The 23905-nt window shown below is 38.2% G+C and overlaps 2 protein-coding genes across 2 annotated transcripts; both read left to right on the top strand.

Moving 5' to 3' along the window:
• Positions 1–1671: 1671 nt before the first annotated feature.
• On the top strand, positions 1672–13453 carry LOC134813894 (b(0,+)-type amino acid transporter 1-like). Its single transcript, XM_063821816.1, has 14 exons — positions 1672–1984; positions 3966–4024; positions 4248–4380; positions 6656–6754; positions 6876–6978; positions 7154–7266; positions 7527–7658; positions 7796–7924; positions 8144–8289; positions 8562–8678; positions 11498–11584; positions 11753–11899; positions 12280–12373; positions 12603–13453. Exons 2-14 carry the CDS (start codon positions 3980–3982, stop codon positions 12824–12826), a joined length of 1569 nt encoding a protein of 522 aa, XP_063677886.1. The 5' UTR covers positions 1672–1984; positions 3966–3979; the 3' UTR covers positions 12827–13453.
• Positions 13454–14271: 818 nt separating this feature from the next.
• LOC134814069 (coadhesin-like) lies at positions 14272–22408 on the top strand. Its single transcript, XM_063822073.1, has 9 exons — positions 14272–14722; positions 16312–16482; positions 17090–17260; positions 19076–19246; positions 19650–19820; positions 20150–20320; positions 20969–21139; positions 21508–21678; positions 21862–22408. Exons 1-9 carry the CDS (start codon positions 14302–14304, stop codon positions 22362–22364), a joined length of 2121 nt encoding a protein of 706 aa, XP_063678143.1. The 5' UTR covers positions 14272–14301; the 3' UTR covers positions 22365–22408.
• Positions 22409–23905: the final 1497 nt, after the last annotated feature.

Here is a 23905-nt window from a genome sequence, read left to right as displayed (position 1 = left end):
TGCCCGAAATAAGTGTCTTCTACAACTATCTCATAACCTTCTTCCTTTATAAGATTACAAAGCTTACATTGGGCCACATAAATAACATTTTTAGATTTACAATTATATCTGATAGGAACTACTAGCTTCTGTCCATTAACTACAAATTCTTCCCCTGCCCTACACATATGCCTGCATGTTCGGCATCTTGGTGCATTGCATTTCTGAGTCCACTCTGAATTATTTTCTGCCGGTGTTCTGCAGATAGCACTGTTTCTCAGTACTCTGTTACCAATCGAGCAGCCTTTCTTCGATGCCACCGTGATTTGTGTTGGGCCTAATAGTGCTTCAATGTCCGGTTCCAACTCCTTTAAGACTGATTTAAGCTGGGGCATCTCCGAGAGGTGTTGGACTGAAAACACCATGGAAGTTTTTTGGGGAACATGAACACTTCCTTCTGAGTTGGGTGGAGGATTGAACAGCTTCTCCAACACTTTTGGCTCTAAGGCGTTCAGTTTCGCTGAGTCGTGTCCACTACGACGCAAATCCGATTTCAATTGCTGTAAGTCCGCCTGCCGTGTATCCTCTCTTGAGTTCCTGTTAGCAATCCGAAGCATTTGGGAGAAGGCTACGGAGTTAAACACGTGTTTTGGGTGGAAACTGTCAGTACGGAGAAAATTCCTGGCATCTGTCGGTTTGGTGTAGAGCTTATATTGGATCTTGTTGGTTGTGTCCAAATACAAGGTTATGTCCAGGAAATTCACCTCCTTCCCCAATTCCCAGCTGCCAAACCTTATCCCGTATTCCGCTGCCAGTTGGTTCAGTTTCTGTACAAAAGAATCAAACTGCCTTGCCGTACCCTTCCAGATTATGAAGCAGTCATCGATGTAGCGTAAAAACAGTTCAATGAGACTATCCCAAGGGAGATCATTCCTAAGTTTTTTATGCATAAGCCAGTGCAGAAATAGATCAGCGATCTGCCTTGAATCGCATCCCCCTGTTGGGATCCCTTTCTCCGACTTATAACAATTGTCTCGGAACGTAACACAAGAGTGGTTAAAGGAGAGTTTGGTGAAATTCAGCAAAGCGTCCTTAGTCCTTTCAGATGTGGTTCGATCCGATTCAAAAGCGTCCGCCATGGCCTCTAGTGCTAAACGTGGGTTAATGGAGGGGTACAGGGCTTCCACGTCCAGGGTGGCTAGTAGGGTGTTTCCTCTTGGTGGGGATGAGTTGTGTTGCTCGATTTTCCTCATAAGATGGGGAGTGTCAAGCAGGAATTCATCTCCACAGTAGTCCTGGCTGATTTTTGTTAGGTGTGGGCTTGACCATTGCCCTAGTCTATAGAGGGGACCATGCTTTGCTGCATTGATGAATCTTTGTGGTGGTACAACCTTGTTCCTGATTTGTTCTTCTGGTAGCTTGTGTACTTTGAACAAGGGCCAGATTTTTGGTGGTACTGGTCTGTAATCCGGGCTGTGTTTCATGTTATTATCCGTGTTGAGACCTGTTATTATAGTCTTGTCCTTAGATGTTATGTGCCCAATGTGTTCTTGGGCCAGGACCTCCTTAACTATCTCCGTTCTGGTGTTCTCCATGTAGTCTTCAATAGTAGAATCTAATTTCGTATACTTCCTAGTATCTGATATCTCCTCTTTTATCGTGTTCACGACGACGTCATAGTCCAGGATCAGTGTGGCTCCCCCTTTATCGGCTTTTGTTACAAACACTCTTTCTTCTTTTATGAGTTGTAGCAGAAGTTTCCTTCCTCGGATTTCGCGTTTTCCTAGATTACTGTCAGGTGTGGATAGCTGTGTGTTCGCGACCCATCCTAGTAATCTAGTTTTCAACTGATCCAGTAGGGGATGGCTGTAGTCCGGGTGGGAGGTTCCTGACACACGCATGTGTCCGTGGATGTCTTCTTCTCTGGAGTCTGAATCAATCCAGGGTCTCTGTTTGAAGTAAGCCTTCCACTCAAGCTTCCTGATAAAGTTTTGGCAATCAAAAAGTAAGTCTTCTCTGTCCGCTTTGTTAGATTCAACAAAGTTGAGCCCTTTAGCCAGGTACAAGTAACATTGTTCAGGTACCTGAACAGATGAAAGATTTATGACAAGTTTTTTCTCCACTATTTCAGCTACTTTTCGAGCGAAAAATTCGGCCTTGCGCTTTTTACGATTTTCCTTGTATCGGCGATACATGGACTTCCGTTGTTTAGGAGACCTCTTACTTTTCTTCCGTTTACTTCTTAGTTTCAGTTGAGGTGCCTGCACTGGCTGTACTTTGAAGAAAGCGATCTTTTTCTTCATTTTCTTGTTTATACTCCTTATGACTGGATTTATCCTCTTGTTGATCGCGTCACTTAAACTCCTTCTACCCATATCCGGGTTCGCTACTAAAAAAGAATGCTCTGATCGACTTATGTCTTCTTCGAGTTTCTTGATGTCTCTTTGTGCTTCTACTAAAGATAAATCCAGTAACTGCTGTCTAGCACTGAATAATATCAAGTCTTTCCTTAATTCAAGGTCTTGGTACAAGTAGTTTTTCCCTATCTTTGGGTTAACACTTGATACTATCTTGGTGGCGCAGAGATCTCGATTGTTGGTGACCAGTTGTAGGAGGTCGAATTGAGACATTCTATTCTCGTATTTACTATGCAAAATAACCAACTCATTAACATCGTTGTCTGTAGGACCCATAGCGGTGATTAAAAACACTGGCGTCAGCAAGATAAATAAACATGTGAGGGTAGCACTATTCTTCTGGGGCTTTAGATTTAGATATTTACTTATAATACTCAATGGATTTGACTCTTGGAAACTTTTGGCAATTGAAAAAAAGCATAACTGTTGAACAAAAACTGGCTATAGCCTATAATCATAACCGTATAAAATCTAAACCTACCACAGTTGAAGTAAAACCTCGAATAGTCTTAATACATTGGTAAAACTAAAGATATTTAATCCTCACTATGCTAAAATTTGGATCTGACTGGAACTTTTATTTTGGCTTTTTAAAAATAAATTATAGAATGCAGCCATAATCAGATTCATAAGCCATAACCGTTCATTATCTAACCTCAGCTCGGTCCAAACGGTGTGAATTGTAACCTATAAGGTACTCTGTGACGCACTAATTACCCCTCTAACACACATACTCCTCCTAATCGCATCCATAAGTAGCCTGATATTTGACGAGGCCTGATTATTGAGGAAACGAGCCAAATTAAAAGTCAGCTTAACTGATACTAGCAATCAAGTAATCTAGCTGCCCCGTCTCTTATCTACATTATGAGCTGCTCTGAAACTCAGATATACGGTTAAATATGATGCTTATCATGGGGAATCTAATCAATTTCAGTATTATCTTCCGGACGTTATACCGGTAAACCCTGTTTAGTATCCTTGTGACGTGATAATAGTGGGGAAACCAAGTGTCACATTTCAGGGTTTCAGTCAGATTATTAGTTTGTTAATTGTATCGGTTATTATATATATATTATATATAGTCTGCATAAATTAGCTTTATTTCATTATTTTATCCTTCCTTGACTTTGATGAGATGTTCTTAATCTTACCAATATTTATTCGTTTGAATCGGCCGGTCTTTCCCAATTTGCCCTATGCAATGGTCCAGCTGTTAACGATTTTAGTAATTTACTGAAAGTTTACAGTATTCTGATCGTTATCTGAAATCAGTTAATAAGACGTGTTGATGGATATTTCCATCCGTAATATTTTATTCTATACAAATTAAGTGATTAATTTTAATCAAAATCGTACTTTTCTGCTTGTCATGCAAGTTCCAACCCTTGCCGCAACTTTTGACAGTTGTACTTTACGTACATTATAAGATTATAGTTATAATCGGCAATCAATCTGCATTGGAAAGAAATGTAGATTTTAGCAACAAAATAAGCTTGAAAAGCGCTAATAACAAAATCCATGCTCGATATCGTAACAGATAATGCCCAATAAAAAGCCATTTCACAGTTACAACTAATAGAATGGTAACAGCATCAAAGGAACGGACCCCTCTCCTGGAATCACAGGTTAGATATTTTACCTGGGACCCCAGGCTATTATAATTTTCATAAACAATTATAGAGCGATTCGGTGGAATGACAGGCTGAGCACTGCCCAGTAAAAGATGTCAAGCTTTGTTATCGCCATTTTATTGCTTAAGCTATAATATCTCAAACTCTTTTATCAATAAAAGCGTTAAATATTTGTCTAATAAAATGGTAGCAAGATTCAATAATATAATTGTTGCAGGAGGTCCCTGGATTGGAGGATACTAGCGGCCCATCAAAACCAATAAAACTAGAACGAACAGTGGGGGTGCTGTCAGCGAGCGCTATTGTCTTTGGAAACTGTGTTGGGGCTGGTATTTTCATCTCTCCTAGGGGTTAGTTGTCGTAATCACTAATCAGTCGTCAGTCCTCATAATCAGTCGTCAGTCCTCATAATCAGTTGTTGGTCGTCGTAATCAGTCGTCAGTCGTCAGTCATCCACTATTGAGTATTGTTTTAAGTAAGTTAACTATGCATTCTGCAGAAGTGTGTCTGCGCAACAAGACATTATTATATAGTCATACCACATATTCAAACATCATACTATTATAGTATTATACAGTGGGGTGCCATTTTTTTCGCGCGCGAGTTTGCGTATAATGGTTCAATGAAAATTATTGGTTCAACACTGTTTGTATTGTCATTATCAGAAATGACGAAAAGATATATGGCACCCCACTGTACTATTATGCTATTATAATAAACTCCCTCGTATTTGGATCCAGGCTTACTCTCGTGCGACGTGCTGCTCAGCGATTTGAAATGTCACTCGTCAGGGCCTACTTGGCATCCGGCTTATAAATAATCTTTACGGTGGTTACTGGGTTGATTTAAAATCAATTAGTTACTAATTGGTTACTAATTGGTTACTAATTGGTTACTAATTGGTTACTAATTGGTTACTAATTGGTTACTAATTGGTTACTAATTGGTTACTAATTGGTTACTAATTGGTTACTAATTGGTTACTTATTGGTTATTAATTGGTTGCTGATTGGTTACTAATTGGTTACTTATTAGTAATTGGTTACTTGGTTGATATTCGTCGAATGAAATTTTAAATCAATTATGAAAGTGCTTTTAAATTAAGTATGAAAGTGCTTTGAATCAAATATAAAAGTGGATTGGGATTTTATACTTTTACTCTTTCAGTTCCATTTGAACTGTATAACTTTTAAATAAACTGCATTGTCGTTAATGGTAAAATTACAATTTTTACAAACAGTTTATAGTTATACAATCCACCGTACAGTAACTATCTTGCCGCAGCATTTTCCGCTATTTATGAAAATGACAGAGAGTTAACATTGAAGTATCCGGCATTTAAGTTAACGTCTATTTAAACGTTAAAAGTTGTAATTATTCCTCTGCAAAGTGCAAATACTTCTCACTTAACTATATGCAACTCAACTTTTAGACGTCCCGAAATTTCAATTCTTTAACCGGTTAAGTATGGTCACTGTCAGGGAAAATGAAATCATTATTTATAAAATGTCCCTCGTACGCTTAACTCGTAAAAAACTAAACTGTTCAAATTAACTTTAACAGGCAAAATTTAGAATTCCAAACATTTCGTCAGGTTCCAATCAATTGCGGCCAGGTAGCGCAGTTGGTTAGAATGCCTGTCTTACAATCGTTAGGTTGCGAGTTCGAAACCCACTGACTGCCTGGTCGTGGGGAGAGCGTCGTCGACGTTCAGCTAAGGATCATGAGTGGTCTATGCAGCCCCCCGGTCTACTCAGCCGAATACTCGAGAAATCGGGTGTGAGGGTTAAATGAGGAGCTGCACATTGCAGCAAAGTCTCGGACGAAGAAAGTATGGTACACACTACCTTAACCGTCACTGGCCAAAAAGATCCTTCGGCTTCCTGTAATTGGCTGGTTGCACTTGTGTAACATTGTGGCTGTTGGAATACACCGAAGTAAAATAAGTGTCTAGATAAAAAAAAATACAACGTTGTATTTACCACAAAATATAACGTCGTATGTGATCAAATTAATTTGGAAAATAACTCAATACAATCTGATCAGCGTTGTTGTATGAGACGGGTGACTTACGTCAATCGACAATATCAATCATCATTAAGCTGTTTATAGGTATCAAGTAACTTTATAGCTTTATGTTGATTAAAGAATAAATATAATAGTTTTTTTGAGTAAATTGTCACAAGTTATTTAGTAACGTCTACCCTATTGTAAGTCCAAATAAACAAATGAGGTCATATTTTTTAAATATCTCAAGGCCAATATCTTAGACTTAAGGCCAATAACTTTGATTCATAATAAATTTGGCTACACAAATTTTGGTTACCATAATTTTAGTCGCAAATTTCGCCAATTTTTTAGTCTGCAACAATTTTAGTCAAAAACACTAAATGCCTGCGGAGTCACTTTCACTTTCAGTTTCAGTTTCAGTTTCACTTTCACTTTCACTTTCACTTTCACTTTCACTTTCACTTTCACTTTCAGTTTCAGTTTCAGTTTCAGTTTCACTTTCAGTTTCACTTTCAGTTTCACTTTCACTTTCACTTTCACTTTCACTTTCACTTTCACTTTCACTTTCACTTTCACTTTCACTTTCACTTTCACTTTCACTTTCACTGCCCGCAGGTGTGTACGAGAAAGCAGGAAGTGCGGGAAGTGGGCTCATTATCTGGGGATTATGTGGACTCGTTGCTACTCTCTGTACTCTCGCTTACGCTGAGCTTGGTAAGGATAAAACCAGAATTCTGGTTTTTTACTATTAACTTAAGTTCTTTTTCGTTGTAAGGTTTTTCAGCAAAAGACTTACTGTTCTATACTTTACCTTGTCTATAAAATTATGTTTCAGGTACCATGATGCAGGAGAGCGGAGGAGAGTTCGTCTACATCAAAAATACTTACGGCAAATTCCCGGCCTTTCTCTTTTCCTTTTGTAATGCTTTCCTCATCAAGTTAATACATTTTTTTAAATGTGCATTTTTATTGGGGCTAGGTTTTATCATACGATAAATAAAAGAAGGATTTAAAAAAACCCGTTATGATTTATATAATAATGAACTTTATAGCATCATGTTTAGACTTTTAGAGATATTTTCGCATCGAAACATTGAACAAAACCCTCGCCAGACCAGCAGCACTGACAGTGACAGTGATAACATTCTCGGACTACCTGGCTGCTCTGATCTGGGGCGAAGGAGTCACACAAATAATGGTGAAATCTATCACGGCCAGCGCTATAGGTTGGTGGTAAATGTTAAAAGTTACTTTTGTGGATAGTTTCACTTTCACTTTTATTTTACTATAATAGGCTAAAGATAATTAAAGAATTAATTATAGTCAGCTCTTGTGAGGGCGAGACGGGGAGAATATTGTTGTATCACTCGTGGCCCGACTTAAGTTGTCACCAATTTTAACAAAAAAAATGCTAATATAACTTTGCACCACACTACACTTGGGTTTTGGGTATCGCTTACTATGTTATAAATCTTTTATATTCCAGTACTTTTGACGGTGCTGAACATAGTCAGTGCAAAGCTGGTGATCAAGTTTTGCAGCATCATCTCTGCCCTGAAAGTGTTGATGGTAGGGTTCCTTCTCGCGTGCGGTGTGGTGATCATCGTAAAAGGCAAAGGTAACTTTACATTCATATTCTCGTTCACTTTCGTCAGATCGTAGAGAAAAAGGTTTTTCCCAAAATCAATGTCACGTGTCAAAGGCAAATATCAAAGGCAAATACCAATGTCATATCAACTAACAAATTATTTGCAGGTCATTTTGAAAACTTCTCGCCAGCAACTGCTTTCGAGAACACTTCAACCAATCCTTCTGACTACGGACTTTCTTTCTTATTTTGCTCTTTTTCCTTCCAGAGCTGGAACTCTCTTAACTTTATGACAGGTACGCGATGTGTCCCTGTTAGGTACTGTACCTGTTTCACTTTACCAGCTCCTTAACTCACTATAATTATCGAAGATAGTGAAAGTGGGTACTATATGATATACTCAACGGCTATCCAACAAAGTATTTTGATCTTTTTATAACTTTCATCTTTATTTTCGTACAATTAAAATGCTCAATGGCCTCCCTTTCTAGTTTCACTTTCATATTCACTTTCAGAGGAATTGAAGAGCCCAACGACAACCCTGCCAAGAGGTGGTTTCCTAGGAATGGCGGCGGTGACTTTAGCTTATATTCTGGCGAACATATCCTACCTTATGATGTTTAGCGTATCTGGAATAATTGACAGCAAAACTATCGCCATGGTAAAAGGGCATACATTATTTTAATTTCATTTTTTATTAATATATCTTAAATGGTTCACTATACCACCATTCCACTCTTTTAGAGATGAAAGGATTGACTTCAAGTCTAAGGTCCCTCACTTTCACTTTCACTTTCACTTTCACTTTCACTTTCACTTTCACTTTCACTTTCACTTTCACTTTCACTTTCACTTTCACTTTCACTTTCACTTTCACTTTCACTTTCACTTTCACTTTCACTTTCTAAGATGCCAGCTAATAACCTCCTCCAGGACAGTGGACATCTGGCATTTGGCAAAGTAGGGGAGCTCATCATGTGTATTGGACTATTACTGTCTTGTCTCGGGTCCGTCAGCGGTGGTATGATGTGTATCTCAAGGAACATTCAGGTATCTTATTTTTGATAATCTATCAATTTATCTATTTTCTATAATTTTCTCTGATATTTATCTGATTGATATTATATAAAGTATTCTATGGCCCATGATAGTCTACCCATCCTTATCTCTTAAAATTGTTACAGGTCGCTGAGATCTTGCTAATTATTTTAAAAACAAAAAGTGGCATAACTTATGTTCTGATAAATATTTTTTCTTCTAAATTTCACATAATGTTAATAACAAGTAGATGAACCTTTGTGGCAAGTTTTGTGTGATTGAGAGCTTCACTGAGCTTATTTGACCAATTAAGCCCCTGAGCGAGCTAGCTTGAATTTCTCACCCAGAACTGTTTACATTGGTTAATAGAAACCACCAAAAAAAATCCTGGGTAAAAAAATTAAAAAACCACCGATTTATTTATGTTTTACCAATTCTATTCACCACGATGCATCGCACATTCCATTAACTCTACACTGCTGTACAGTGTACATCCTATATTTTAACTGCAGATAAGGACTATCACAGATGATCCTTCCTGCTTGTTTATATCGTTCTGCTCACTTGCCTTAACAAATTTAAAATTATAGCTGGATGATTAGCCTACAATTTTATCGATTTTACAAACGGTGGTTTGAAATAGGTTTACAGCAGGTCAGCCGATTCCCATGAGATGAGTAAATAAACTTGAAAAGAAAACAAACGATAACGTAGATTTCCGGTCGATAATCCATAATCTTATGAATTCTCATGGGAATTTTACGATAGCAGGGATAGATTTCCCCCTTAAAAGTCGCAACAATTTATTAACCATTAACGATCATCTCATCATGCCTCTACTAACGATCTCCAGCAACGGATATTTATTGTTTCTGAATCCAAGGATACCCCCTTCGCAGCTCTTATCCAACTGTTCATAGCGAAATTCCCTGGAATCACTCCCCCTACTAGGAAAGCAGTCTACAACCTTAAGAAGAAATTTACAGAACATGGAGTTGTCACCAACCGACAAAAGGATGCATCTGGTCCACCATCTACGGGAGTGACCTTTGAGAACACTGTGGCTGTAGTAGGATCTGTGGCAGACCACCCCAGGCAATCGACCAGAAGACGTTCGGCCAATCTTGGCATACCTAGGACGACTTTGCAACGCATTCTGAGGACTGAACTGAAACTGTACCCTTATCGCTGGACAGTTCACCACACTCTGCAGCTTCAGGATCCACCAGTTAGAGTACGCTTTGCTGACTGGTTGCTTCTGAAAGATTCCACAAACGAGGACTTTATCGGAAACATCTGGTGGACCGACGAAGCCAAGTTCTGCCTCCACGGTTCCGTCAACAGCCACAACGAAATACACTGGGGCAGCCAGAGACCTGACAGCGTGCAGCAGAGACCTACTCAGAACTCTCCAAAGCTGAACGTCTGGTGTGCGATCTCTTCTCACGGAATCATCGGACCATACTTCTTCAAGGATGCAGCTGGTGCCACTGTAACTGTGAACGGAGATCGCTACCTACAGATGTTGCAGAGCTTCTTCATACCAGAACTCTTCAACTTCTGTGCACACCACGACCTGGATCCGTCTCTCATGAGCTTTATGCAGGACGGGGCGAGAGTGCACATCCCCAACCGCATTATTGATTACCTTGGTGACCAGTTTGGGAGCATGACGATCGGAGAGAAACTTGCTCAACACTGGCCAGCCCGCTCTCCTGACCTCACTCCTTGCGACTTCTTCCTGTGGGGATGGTTGAAGGATAAGGTCTACGAGAGTCTACCCATCCCCAACCTTGCTGCTTTAGAAGTTGTCATTCGTGACAACTTGCGGAACATCCCCATCACTCACTGCCAGAACTCCTGTTTATCAGTAGCCAAGAGGATGGACGTCCTGAAGAGCCGAGGCGGTGGTCACATTGAGCACCTTCTCTAAACGGTGATTTTAATCGCCAACACAAACGGTGATTTTAATCGCCAACACAAACGGTGATTTTAATCGCCAACACAAACGGTGATTTTAATCGCCAACACGGCGGGCAATGGATGAACCTTCTCGTGGTGCCTGCCGAGAAACGCAATTCAATTGATTTCAGTATCGATAAAATTGTAGGCTAATCATCCAGCTATAATTTTAAATTTGTTAAGGCAAGTGAGCAGAACGATATAAACAAGCAGGAAGGATCATCTGTGATAGTCCTTATCAGTTAAAATATAGGATGTACACTGTACAGCAGTGTAGAGAATGGAATGTGCGATGCATCGTGGTGAATAGAATTGGTAAAACATAAATAAATCGGTGGTTTTTTAATTTTTTTACCCAGGATTTTTTTTGTGGTTTCTATTAACCAATGTAAACAGTTCTGGGTGAGAAATTAACGCTAGCGCACTCAGGAGCTAATTTTGTCAGACAAGCTCAGACTCACACAAAACTTAGCACGAAGTTGTGTCTAATTATGATTGACATTCTCTAAAAATTTGAAGCAAAAATATTAATCAGAACGTAAGTTATGGCGCTTTTCCATTCTGAAATAAAATAATTAGCAAGATCTCAGCGACCTGTAACAATTTTAAGAGATAAGGACGGGTAAACTATCATGGGCCACCCTGTATCATATATGCGATATATATCATAATAAATGAATTGTTTCTATGTCGAATTTGTAATGTGATATCTGAATTTGATGCAGATATGATTTGCAAATTTCAAGTCCTCGCAAAAATTTTATATTCATTGTTTGGAAAAGTTTACCTACTTGCAAAATAAAAGATAATGCCGAAACAAGAGGAGTTAGCATAGCTTTTATTTCTATAATCTAACAACACTTCATCAGAGTACAGCTGAGGTAGGTCTGTTTCCAAAGTGGATGGCGGGAATCAGTCCTACTTTCAACACCCCCGTACCTTCTATCATCACACTAGTTAGTCTTATTCTTATCTTCCTGGATCTTTATCTAGTTGCAAGTTCTTTTATGTAGGTCGTAGATTATATAACCATGTTGATTATTTGCCAACATCAGGGGAAAGAGGTGTAAGAGAAAGTGAAAGTTTTCTCAGTTAATCTGACCATACTGATATGCATTTGTCAGGGAACAATGCAACTTGCCTATCTGTTTGTTGACACTACTACCCTGATACCCTGTCTCGCCTCCGTGGAGTGGTTCTTCTACTGTGTTACCTTCTCTTGTCTTATCTATCTCCGCTATACTGAACCTAAGAACTACCGTCCCTTCAAGGTAATCTCCGTTCATTTAAAACTTAAAAGTAATGGAATATAAAATAATTACAACACTACGTATTTATTACATTTATTGAGTATAGTGTAATGGGATGGAAGCATTTAATCAGATGTAGCTAATCCACACCCTGGCTCCATAATATGAAGATTTTAATAATAATTTAATGTGAAGAATTTTGGTTTTGATGAACAAAAATGTTTTGTTCTAATCAATGAATAACGTTGTTCATAACTAATAATTCAATAACCATTTATGTAATAAAACTACTAACTTTTATTTATTAATCGATTATATAATGTAAGCCATTAACTATATTAGCTATAAATACTTAATTAATTGACTAACTATTAACTGATAATTAATTAATTAACTTGTAGGTACCATTGCCAGTGAGCGTGTTGTTGTTCATAGTAACAGGTACCTGCGTGTTGCTTCCCTTATTTTCCAGTGACAGATACACTGTTATCTTAGGTAAGAGTTATATTTATAATATCAGCTATTCTGATATACAGGAATCTCAAATTATCCGGCCACAATATTATAAAAACTTGGCCTTGAAATTATCAAGACCCAACCAAACCCGACGGACCAGGAACCTCGCCAATTCCAATAATTTCAATAATCCTGTTCGTTTCTATGGATATCTAAAAGTGAATCTGTTCCTTCCAGGTTTTACTTTCACTTTCACTTTCACTTTCAGGTTTCGCCACACTACCACTGGGCAGTACACTCTACATAGCCATGAAATGTTACATCAAGCATCGCTCCTCCTGCTCAGCCCTGGTGGTATCCGACCACAGTTCTACGGAAGGCAGTTTATTCAGCACTTCCTATGGTAGTGGGGATAGTGTGCCGATAACTCTTAAAGAGAAAGTTAGAAAGGGAAAGGAAGAGGGACTCAACGTGAAACAGAGCCAAAATTAACCCATTTTATTGACATGAAATTGGTTAGAAATTCGGTTTTGAGATCACTTAAACTTGTTGCAGTAATTCTGGAGTTATTGAATAAGTAAAGAGAGTAAATGACATATTGTTGGGAGTACACGATTGACTTATTAAAGTATTAACATATTAATGATAATTTTTGTTTTAGTTCGAAATTTATCATGCTGAGTTCAAAATGACTGAGATAACTTTAACTTTCACTTTAACTTGGATAACAATGATTATTTAAAAGCCTTGTCGATGTTATTGTTATTCCCAGCCGATTATGATATCTCATTTTAGTGATATTACTATTATACTAATACTATATTGTACTGCCATTTGAAGATTTTTCGTCGCTAATTAAGTGCCGTTTTCTCAGAAAAGGAAGTAAGTGATAACCTCGCCATTTCGAGATATTACGACTTTTGCGTTTTTGGTTTTTTTCTCCGCTTCTTTTTTTGCGTAAGATCAAACGTAAACACGTTGAGTTATCAATAATTAGTCAAATTTTAACTTTTCAGAAAAATTAAAGCTTTGAGCCGTCTAGAAATAACAACTTTTATGCCAAATAATTGAAAAATTCTTTGAATTATAATAATGATATAGATAACACGAATTTCGACAAAATAATTTTCGTTTACTTTGAAATAGAGGGAATGTTAGGGGAGGGGGTGAGACTCTATTATAAGGCGTGACATGCACCGTAGGCACTTCGGCATAGATAATCGTCATATTGACTTAAACCAGTAGAAACCAATTGGGGATCGGAAAGGATATCAGCCTAGCAAGTAGAAACAATTACTGTGTTTCATTTGAAAATGTGATAAATTCATTACAAGCCGTGCTATAAGCAGAAGACGAGTATGGACCCCGTTAACAGCATAAAAGTACGGAAATGACTTGTTTGGGAAGATTATGCAATGAGATTGATTTTAAAACTTCGCCGTACATTATAGAGTCCTGTTTTTTCACGTTTCCACGCCCCAGAGTCCTGTTGGTAGGGCGGCGCCTCACAGTTACAATTGATCTCGTCCTAAAGTCGATACCGTCCTGGCCCTAGAGTCCTGATCCCGAACCGTTTTATAACGGTACTAATGAGTAATAGAATTGACAATGGGAATTATCAATTGTAGCCACTTTCTCGTGATGTTCGAGTAAAGAGGTGCGACAACAAATTGCATCCAACATTCCAAGTGATGTGTTAATAATGTAGCACTAGCAGACGAACGCCCCTTATTCTAGCTAATGGGGAAACAACGAAAGCCGCTTTATTGCTGATAGAGAAAAATATATCAAACAATTGATAAATGATGATGATCCCTACCCCACGAATTAACGTTGTTGCCAGGCTACAACCGATTCAAAGAGTGTGCCTTTGAACAATGAACGGATGAACCGCCCACCCAAGTGAGGGTAGTTCAGTTATTCGGACACTTATTTCTCGTCGAAATATTTTGTGTTTAGATTAAGTCATGAGGAATTTAACATTCATAGTTGTGATTTTCACGGCAGTTCTTCTGGTGCTGACAGCTTCAAGCAAGTGCAGTCTTAACGCGAAAGCTCTGAAAAGTAAGATAAAGCAGTACAATAAAAGCTGTCTGGTGAAAGGATTCCAATCATCCATCGGGTGTGAGGCTGGAGATGGAAAATTGAGCAAGAAAGCGCTGAAGAAATGTCGCAAGATAGAAGCAATATTGAAAAAGTGTGACTACTCCTGCCCAACTGATGGAGGTTGGAGTGACTACAGTGAGTGGACAGCTTGCTCTGCAATATGTGGGGGAGGGAATCAGACTAGAGAGAGATCTTGCAGCAACCCTGCCCCAGCGTTTGGAGGAGATGACTGTGTTGGAGATGCTGAGGAGTACCAACAATGCAATACAGATCCATGCCCAGGTAAAGATTTGTTTGTTGTTTTGAAATGCTTTGCAAATCTATTGGGGTGTTATCAATCTTGATTTAATCCTTTATGCTTAAATCACGTTAAAGCTAAACAAAATATAAATTCAATGTTACTGTTACAGTTGACGGAGGATGGTCACACTTTGGAAATTGGTCTGAGTGCTCGGCAACATGTGGGGGAGGAAATCAGACTAGAGAAAGATCTTGCAGCAACCCTGCCCCAGCGTTTGGAGGAGCTGACTGTGTTGGAGATGCTGAGGATTACCAAGAATGCAATACAAAAGAATGTTCAGGTAGGATACAATTTCGTTCGTTGTTTTGAAATGCTTATTTTAAAAATGTTTTGTCAAATTTTGTTAATTTCTGATTTTCAGATATTTTAATCGCCATAGAATTCATACGATTTTTGAACAAAAGTAGACCCATTTATGAGCCGTATTTCGAAATATATTAAACTGAAAATTTAGAAATTTTCCCAAAATGTTGGGGGAAAGAGAAAAGGTACAGTAAATCGGGGTTTACGTTGGAGGACTTCCCGCTTAACGACGCGCCGTGCAAACTATTGCAACGAGATCGTTGCTCTACTAATTCGCAGAGCAACGATCTGGAAGGGTTGACATCGTCAATCATGGGTTTACGGTAAATTTGGGTTTTATTGCATATCTATAATTCAAATTGGATTGCTAACAGTATTACTATTAATTAAAGGATTAACCCTTTTATAAGTTTAAATAGCTTAAATCAAGTTAAAACTAAAATTAGGGCAATATCCTAGACCTAACAATATAAATTCGGTATTACTGTTACTGTTAGTCTTACATTTACACTTACAGTTTACCGATGATGACCGTCGCATTTTGGAAATTGAAATTCAATCATCGATGAGAGAATGGGTCGGGAATTACCTGGGGAGCCCAGGCTATAATATTCATAAACCGAATAGAGATTCGGCCCGGAATGAGTCATGACAGGCTGAGCGCCGCCCAGGCCCAGTAAGTCGGGAAGCGTCAAGAGTGCAGCGATCAGTGCCAATAATATTAATTTCATCATAGATGAAACGATGAAATCAGGTTTAAAAGGTTGTATCTAAACAAAATATAAATTCGATGTTACTTTCACAGTTGACGGAGGATGGTCACACTATGGAAATTGGTCTGAGTGCTCTGCAACATGTGGGGGAGGAAATCAGACTAGAGAGAGATCTTGCAGCAATCCTGCCCCAGCGTTTGGAGGAGCTGACTGTGTTGGAGATGCTGAGGATTACCAACAATGCAATACAAAAGAATGTGGAGGTAGAGTAGAAATTCGTGTGATGCTTTCAAATGTTTTTGTCGAATTGCGAACAAATCATAATCATTGTATTGGAAGATCACTAAAAACAAAAGTTGCAACCTCATTTTCTGTTCATGAAATTGAACATAGTCATTCATCAAAAATCGTATTCTCAAACATTTTAGTGAACATTTGGTGAATAAAAGTCTTAATTGAAACTTTATTGGATTCGATTGCTATTTATCATGATTTCGTCAAATCAGGTTTAAAAGTATTAGAATATAAATGAGGTTTAACTTTAACTGTTACAGTTAACGGAGGATGGTCAGGCTTTGGAACTTGGTCTTCGTGCTCTGCAACATGTGGGGGAGGAGATCAAACAAGAAGAAGATCTTGCAGCAACCCTGCCCCAGCGTTTGGTGGAGCTGCCTGTGTTGGAATTGCTGAGGAATCCCAGAAATGCAATACAAATCCATGCCCGGGTAGGTTAAAAATTCGTTTGATGTTTTTAAATGCTTTTCATGACGTATTTTGAAGAACAGAAATGTTATTAATTTCAAAAATAGTTGTTTGTGATTGGTACGGTGGACAACTTTAAAACAGCTATCCTAAAACGTTATATGGGATACTGAAGGGAAAGGAAGCAGTTCTAACGAGCTCTTCTCAAACACAAGGATATATCTTGTGAATTCGGCTAGTATATATGAAACATTTGTCATGGAGTTGTAGAGGGAGTTATGTGCCTCGCCGGGCTAAAGTAGTGGATGACCTTGCTGTACGGCAAGTTAAACAAGGATCTGAAACTACTAGGTTCCGTACAGACTCAACTCTGCACCCGTGTCAATATGTTCAATATATGCAAGCCTCTTGATTTATATTAGCAATTAAGCGGAACACCATTCAAACACGGATCGAGGAACACTACCTACCATTGTAAAAACACTACGATGATGATTACTCACTCTACACTCTACTAGTACTAAGGATAAAATTTATAACCTCATTTCCTGAATTTCAATTCCAATTAACTTATTCGTGATTTTGTGCCACGTTCACACACTGACAATACATTTATTATTATTATTACAGTTAACGGAGGATGGTCAGACTTTGGAACTTGGTCTGTGTGCTCTGCAACATGTGGGGGAGGAGATCAAATAAAGACAAGATCTTGTAGCAATCCTGCCCCAGCGTTTGGTGGAGCTGCCTGTGTTGGAATTGCTGAGGCATCCCAAAAATGCAATACAAATCCATGCCCAGGTGAAATACAAATTCTGAGCTTTCTAAATCATACTTTGTTTACTGAAACATTGCAATTTTTAAAACCACACACCTGTTATAATTATCAATGTAGTATTTTTATATACGCGTGCCTTCACGTACCTTACCATATGCACATTCAAATCTGTGTATTATCTTCACGATTAATTTAATTAGCCAAAACCAACTCAAATCTTAAAGCAAAAAGAGCCCAAATATCGTTTTACAAGCCTGTCACGTGCGTGCGTTTGAGAAAATGATTATTTGCGCTCACAACTCGTCAAAAAATGATTTTCATTCAAAATCAGCATAAAAATACATTGATAGTATATATTAGCTTACTTTTACAATCCTACTACAGCTTACTCATATAACAAAAACGTATAAACATGTACACATAACGGTCGAAATCTATAATAGGTTGTCATATACGTTGTATGACCCGCGCCGCGCACGAGTGAGCGGCTCCCCCTAGCTGTATCGTAAATAAACTCTACATAGTGAAACGACCGTGGGGGTCACGACGTGATACAAATAATAGCCACCGACATTTAAACGTGTAACATCCGTCAAAAATGCTAACGTTATTTGATTGACAATGTCAACTTTTCAAGATCGTTGCTCTGCATGTTTGCAAAATGCGAATTATAACAAAGCAACGATCTAGTCAGTAAAATGCAAATAACCATGGCACATGGGCGGCGCTCAGCCTGGTTTTCCGCCAAAGCGAATTTTTATTATGTTCATGAACATAATAGCCTGGGGTCCTCAGCTGTAAGATGCGAAGTAAGAATAATAGTTTGCGCGGCGCGTCGAAGCGGCGAAGTCCGCCCTGTATTGATTCATGATGTCAATCCTTCGCAGCTCGAAGAGGCACAGTGGTGCATCTCGCCGATCTACCGAAGTGGTTGCGAGAAGCATTATTTAATGCGCGCGCGACCCAGTAGTGCATCGCGCTACAAGCCCTGTATTATGTATTAACCAGCAAATATTTTATTTCTTCTTAAAAGCTGCTCTAACCAGAGCCCTTTCGCTTGCAGTAGCGCGCGACCGCCGTAGGCGGCAAAGGCAACTTGTAAAACAAGCGCGCGTCACGCAGTACGCGTATACACATTGCTATGTGAACGTAAAAAGCACGATAACGTGAGTAGCTTTTTTCGAAGTGCCTCGAAAGTGATTATCTTTATCGATTCAAGTCAACTTAATGCAAAATAATTGTTCATGCCGTACGTTGAATGACCCGCCGCGCACGAGTCCGCGGCTCCCCCTGTATCGTAAAACTCTACATTATATTGAAACGACCATGGGAGTCACGACGTGATACAACAAAATAATGCAATTTATAAAACTATCAAACTATGTCACTTTGGAGGACTTCGCCGCGCCGCGCATACTAATATTTTGATCTTTCTTAGCTTCGCAGAGCAACGATCCTGATAGGTTAACATCGTCAATCAATATCTCACGTAAACAACTAGCAAACTAGCTGTAAAAATTACCGTTAGAGGTCTATTTACAGACACTGACTGTTGTGTCATGGAAAAGGGGTGAAGGGAATGATTTAGAAAAAATGTCCAAAAATACATCGATTTAATTTAGTTTATTTTAATACCATCAATGCCCTTTCACAAAAAGTAAAAGTATATGCTTTAAGTGCACAGATAGAGTGGTAAATTTGTAATTGCTACCCTAATTCTGAGCTGAATCACGAATTTGAAAATAGTTTACCTTATATTAATGCAACATGAGTGATAAAACAGTTTCAAAACAAATTAAATGGTGTTGGCTTAATAATAAAACAAAATTATATTATAGTTAACGGGGGATGGTCAGACTTTGGAACTTGGTCCTCATGCTCTGCAACATGCGGGGGAGGAGAACAAATAAAGACGAGATCTTGCAGCAACCCTGCCCCAGCGTTTGGTGGAGCTGTCTGTGTTGGAATTGCTGAGGCATCCCAAAAATGCAATACAAATCCATGCCCAGGTACGTAGGTACAAATATTTATTTAACGTATTCCAATACTTTTGACAAATTGGGAACAGATCATAATCATAATCGTTTTATCTATTTGGAAAATTGTGAACTGTCATTGATGAATAAAATGCAATGAAATAATAATTGGTCCCAGAACTGTTCTTTGCAGAACACCACTAGACCAGATAAAATTTGTTACCCAATTTTCTGTATTCTAACTTAATTCATAACACCTAGATACGGTTAAGAATCTCCTTCCCGTTTTTCTAAAATCCGATCATTTAACATTGAAGTGAAAATTTAGCGAATGAAATTATCATTTTAAACTTTAGTGGAGTGCTGCTTAAATTGAGTTCATCAAATCAGGTTAAAAGGGTAATAACTTATTACTTATCGAAATATGCTGTTACAGTAAACGGAGGATGGTCAGACTTTGGAACTTGGTCTTCATGCTCTGCAACATGCGGGGGAGGAGATCAAATAAAGACGAGATCTTGCAGCAATCCTGCCCCAGCCTTTGGTGGAGCTGAATGTGTTGGAATTGCTGAGGCATCCCAAAAATGCAATACAAATCCATGCCCAGGTAGGTTAAAAATATTAGTTTTTAAATATTTTTGACGGATTGCGAACAAATTATTATCATGTTATTAATTTTGAAAATAGTTTCTTGTCCTTAGTGGAAAAATGAAAAACAGCCGTCCTAAAACTATTCTTTATGAGTTTATGGAGCACCACTAAGGATTAAAGTTACAACCTCATTTTCATAATTTTGATTTCAATTCGCATATTCATGATTTTGTATTACATATTTACTTCAGTCCGATCCTCAAACATTTTAACCACTATAAAATTCATACCATAGTAGTGAAAAAAGTACATGATATAGACAATATATTTGGTTCACTGTTACAGTTAACGGTGGATGGTCAGACTTTGGAACTTGGTCTTCGTGCTCTGCAACATGTGGGGGAGGAGATCAAACAAGAAGGAGATCTTGCAGCAACCCTGCTCCAGCGTTTGGTGGAGCTGCCTGTGTTGGAAATGCTGAGGAATCCCAAAAATGCAATACAAATCCATGCCCAGGTAGGTTTCAACATTTTGACACACTTTGAACAAATCATTAACCATTTTATTTGTATGCGAAATAAATCTCCTGTGACCAGTTATTGATGGAAAAAGGCAATGAAATAATCAGAATTCAGATGTTCTAGAACTGTTCCTTGTGGAACGCCAACAAGGATAAAAGTTGCGACCTTTGTTTCTGTTTTTAAAGTTTATTCATAACACCATGGTTTTACCTTCCTTTTCCAAAATCTGATTTTAAACATTTTAACAAACATTAAGTGAATAAAATTCTCGAAACTTTAAAACAGCGCTACCTAGCCTTAGTTCTTATATTTATGGCGTTTAAAAATAATGGCGGTTAAAAATATGGCGAAATTAGTACTCCAAAAATTGACTAAGCGGAGTGGAGTTGGGTTAGAAACATATAAGAGATACGATGATTTAACTTGTAGAATCTTTCAATAAACATGTGTTAATCGTCGTCAGCTCTGACTAAGCGGGTTTTATTATGGCGGTTAAAAACAAAAATATGGTGAAATTTCCGAAAAACTGCCAAATTCAACCTGCATTAATCAAACGAACTTAAGTATTAATCTTGGATTCACCAAATTTGGTTAAAAGCCAAAAGGGCAATAACTTATTACTTATCGAAATATGCTGTTACAGTTAACGGAGGATGGTCAGACTTTGGAACTTGGTCTTCGTGCTCTGCAACATGTGGGGGAGGAGATCAGACAAGAAGGAGATCTTGCAGCAACCCTGCCCCAGCGTTTGGAGGAGCTGTCTGTGTTGGAGATGCTGAGGAATCCCAAAAATGCAATTCAAATCCATGCCCAGGTAGGTCACAAATTATGAAAATTCACTCATTTTGAATATTTTTAATGAGCAAATCGATCAGTCGGTGGCCTTGATATGTTAATTTTGTCAGGTAATGCTACCAAATTGGTGAGAAAATCTGTGAATTTTGAGATTCAAATCCCTGCAAAAATCCTGGCAACAAGGCGATCATGGTCAGGAACCAGAACAGGATGAAAATACTAATCCCCTTCAGGATTCTGGCTTTGCCGATATCCTGGTCGACCACTGGCAGATTTATGAGCTGGGATGGGGATGAACTCATTGTTCACATTTTAATTTCAGTTCCTTACCACCATAAGTGAACAAAACGTCATATTGACAATATATATTTGGTATTACTATTACAGTTAACGGAGGTTGGTCTAACTTTGGATCTTGGTCTGCATGCTCTGTGACATGTGAGGGAGGTACACAAACAAGAGTCAGATATTGCAACAATCCTGCCCCAGCTCATGGTGGCAGCTTGTGCTCTGGATCTTCTAGCATATCACAGATATGTAACACTCACGTCTGCCCAGGTAAAAATCAATTAACGTGAACTAACGGTGCATTCTGGTGGATTCGTGTAGTGTTATATGTATTAGAATCTGTCTTCACTGAGTCTATTCAGAAACAATCAGAAATTTGAATGAAAGAACTAACGGTGCAACTTTAAGGATCCTCAATGAAAGTGCAAGGGTAACCATCATTCATTTTTTCAGTTTTTGCAAGTTCAACATTAGCCTACTATGGTTATTGGGGAGGCTGGGGAGCGTGGGAATACTGCCCTAATGGCGGATACGCAACTTCCTTCAGACAGAGGGTGGAGGCTAATCAAGGTGGTGGAGACGATTCGGCACTTAATGGAATTTGTCTGGTCTGCAGCCAAGGTGGGGTTGTTTGCAGTACTGTTGGACCATGGGGCTCCTGGGCCGATAGTTCGGCATGTTCGTCTGGGTTCAACGCATTCAATCTCAAGTACGAGGACCAGCAAGGAGGAGGAGATGACACTGCTGCTAACGAAGTGATTCTTTACTGCAGTAGCAACGGCTCTGGATACCAGACAAGCAACGCAGGACCATGGGGTAGTTGGACAGGACATAAGCAGTGTCCATCTGGTCAAGTCTTCTGTGGGATCCAAACTAGAGTGGAGGCAAACCAGGGCGGCGGTGATGACACTGCTCTTAATGGTGTGGATTTTGCTTGTTGTGAAAAAAGAAATTAGTACGATCAAAACATTTTAAACAATTGGGTATTTAAACCGGACTGCTCTTTTAAAAGTTCAAAGTATTAGTAGTTTTATCATTAAAATCAGGATTGCAATAGATTATATGAATTTTATTTGCTAAAAACACAGCCAAAAGCGTATCATTTACATATATTATATAAAGTGTCTTGTGTCTTAGGGCTCAGTGACCTTACTAGATGGTCATTCAAGAAAAATTCAGTCAAAACAGGGAAATATGGGTCTCGTAAAGCTAAAATTTGTAAATGTCCTACCGTTAGGACATATTCAAAATGTTGGTTCCAGACTTGTGTCACTCTCACTGATTGGTCAGTGATCAAAAATCAAATTTCAAAGCTATATTTTGTCTTATATTTAGTATTAGTACATCATTCTTTATAAAGATTTTAAAAATTTGATCCAAAAAATATAGTTTTCACACGCATGCCTGACTTGATCTGAACAACAACTGCTTTATTGATTGCTAAGAACTTGAAATGACATATTATTTTCTTAAGTGAAATTTACTGAAATAATTTTACTGAATTCCCCAGTTTTAGGTAATAACACAATGGCGAATAAGTTCCAAAACCAGAACCTTGACATCTCGGGACCGGACATTTAACATCGCTTTTATTCCCCTTTGATTGAGTAGGTAGCTGATCAGCTTGAGCTCAAAACTGATCTTGATAAATGGAAATGATAATTGAAGTAAATTCCTTTGAATAATTAATTATATTATATATTATATTGATGTATAGATAAACAAACTCCAGAAGGTTTATTTTGTATACGCTCTCATGATTTAAGCGCCAAAATTACCTCTAAATATAATGCGGTCCCCCGTACAACACTGTTACATTTTGTATTTCAAAATCGCGTTATAGAGGGGACTACTATTACACCAATTTTAGCACTCAACAGCCAAGGTATTATTGTATTGTATCATGGAATAGATATAGTTCACGTTATGGGTATAGCTAATAGATCTAGTTCACGTATGCCCTTCCCCTCTGTAAGTGCCTCTTTACACGATATTGAGAAAGTGAAACTCTGTTTGAGGATGGAGGGGATTATGACCCCTCTAAATAAATATTTAATACCTTCTGATCATATTACATACTCAATAAAAGTAATAGATTTGTAGTGTTGTAATTATTTTAAAACATATCTATTGTATACAAATTACACTAGCTCTTCACTCTACACTAGACCCTACTATTTGCCATGAAGTTAAATCAAGCTTAATACTGATTCAGAAGGTTTCTTTGATCTGGAATAACTCAATGAAACAATAAGTTTTCAATGAAACAGTAAGCTTCATTTTACATTCCTTTAATCATAAATAAAATAAGAGCTTAAACCACGAATTAGTTAACTAGAAGTAAACTTGAGGAAATATTCTTTGGTGATTGTATATAATTATTTAAAAAACTTTATTTGGTTGTTAGTATTTGTATTATGGCAAGTGGTTGAATTTAGGGAGACAAGGTCAGTTTCTCTATTATCGTAGAAAACTCTCATGTTATATGTGTAGTAGG

The sequence above is a fragment of the Bolinopsis microptera genome, chromosome 4, assembly GCF_026151205.1.
Source record: "Bolinopsis microptera isolate Bmic1 chromosome 4, MBARI_Bmic_1.0, whole genome shotgun sequence".
NCBI lineage: Eukaryota > Metazoa > Ctenophora > Tentaculata > Lobata > Bolinopsidae > Bolinopsis > Bolinopsis microptera.
The sequence above is the reverse complement of the archived record's forward strand: the minus strand, read 5'-3'. Positions and strand labels throughout refer to the sequence as shown.

Excerpts from the sequence above, each read along its gene's own strand:
- LOC134814069 (XM_063822073.1), top strand. The coding sequence starts at position 14,302 with ATGAGGAATTTAACATTCATAGTTGTGATTTTCACGGCAGTTCTTCTG. Across the intron at positions 16,483-17,089 it reads CAATACAAATCCATGCCCGG|TTAACGGAGGATGGTCAGAC; the intron begins GTAGGTTAAAAA and ends TTATTATTACAG. Across the intron at positions 21,140-21,507 it reads CAATTCAAATCCATGCCCAG|TTAACGGAGGTTGGTCTAAC; the intron begins GTAGGTCACAAA and ends TTACTATTACAG.
- LOC134813894 (XM_063821816.1), top strand. The coding sequence starts at position 3,980 with ATGGTAACAGCATCAAAGGAACGGACCCCTCTCCTGGAATCACAG. Across the intron at positions 11,585-11,752 it reads TACCTTCTATCATCACACTA|GGAACAATGCAACTTGCCTA; the intron begins GTTAGTCTTATT and ends TGCATTTGTCAG. Across the intron at positions 11,900-12,279 it reads AGAACTACCGTCCCTTCAAG|GTACCATTGCCAGTGAGCGT; the intron begins GTAATCTCCGTT and ends ATTAACTTGTAG.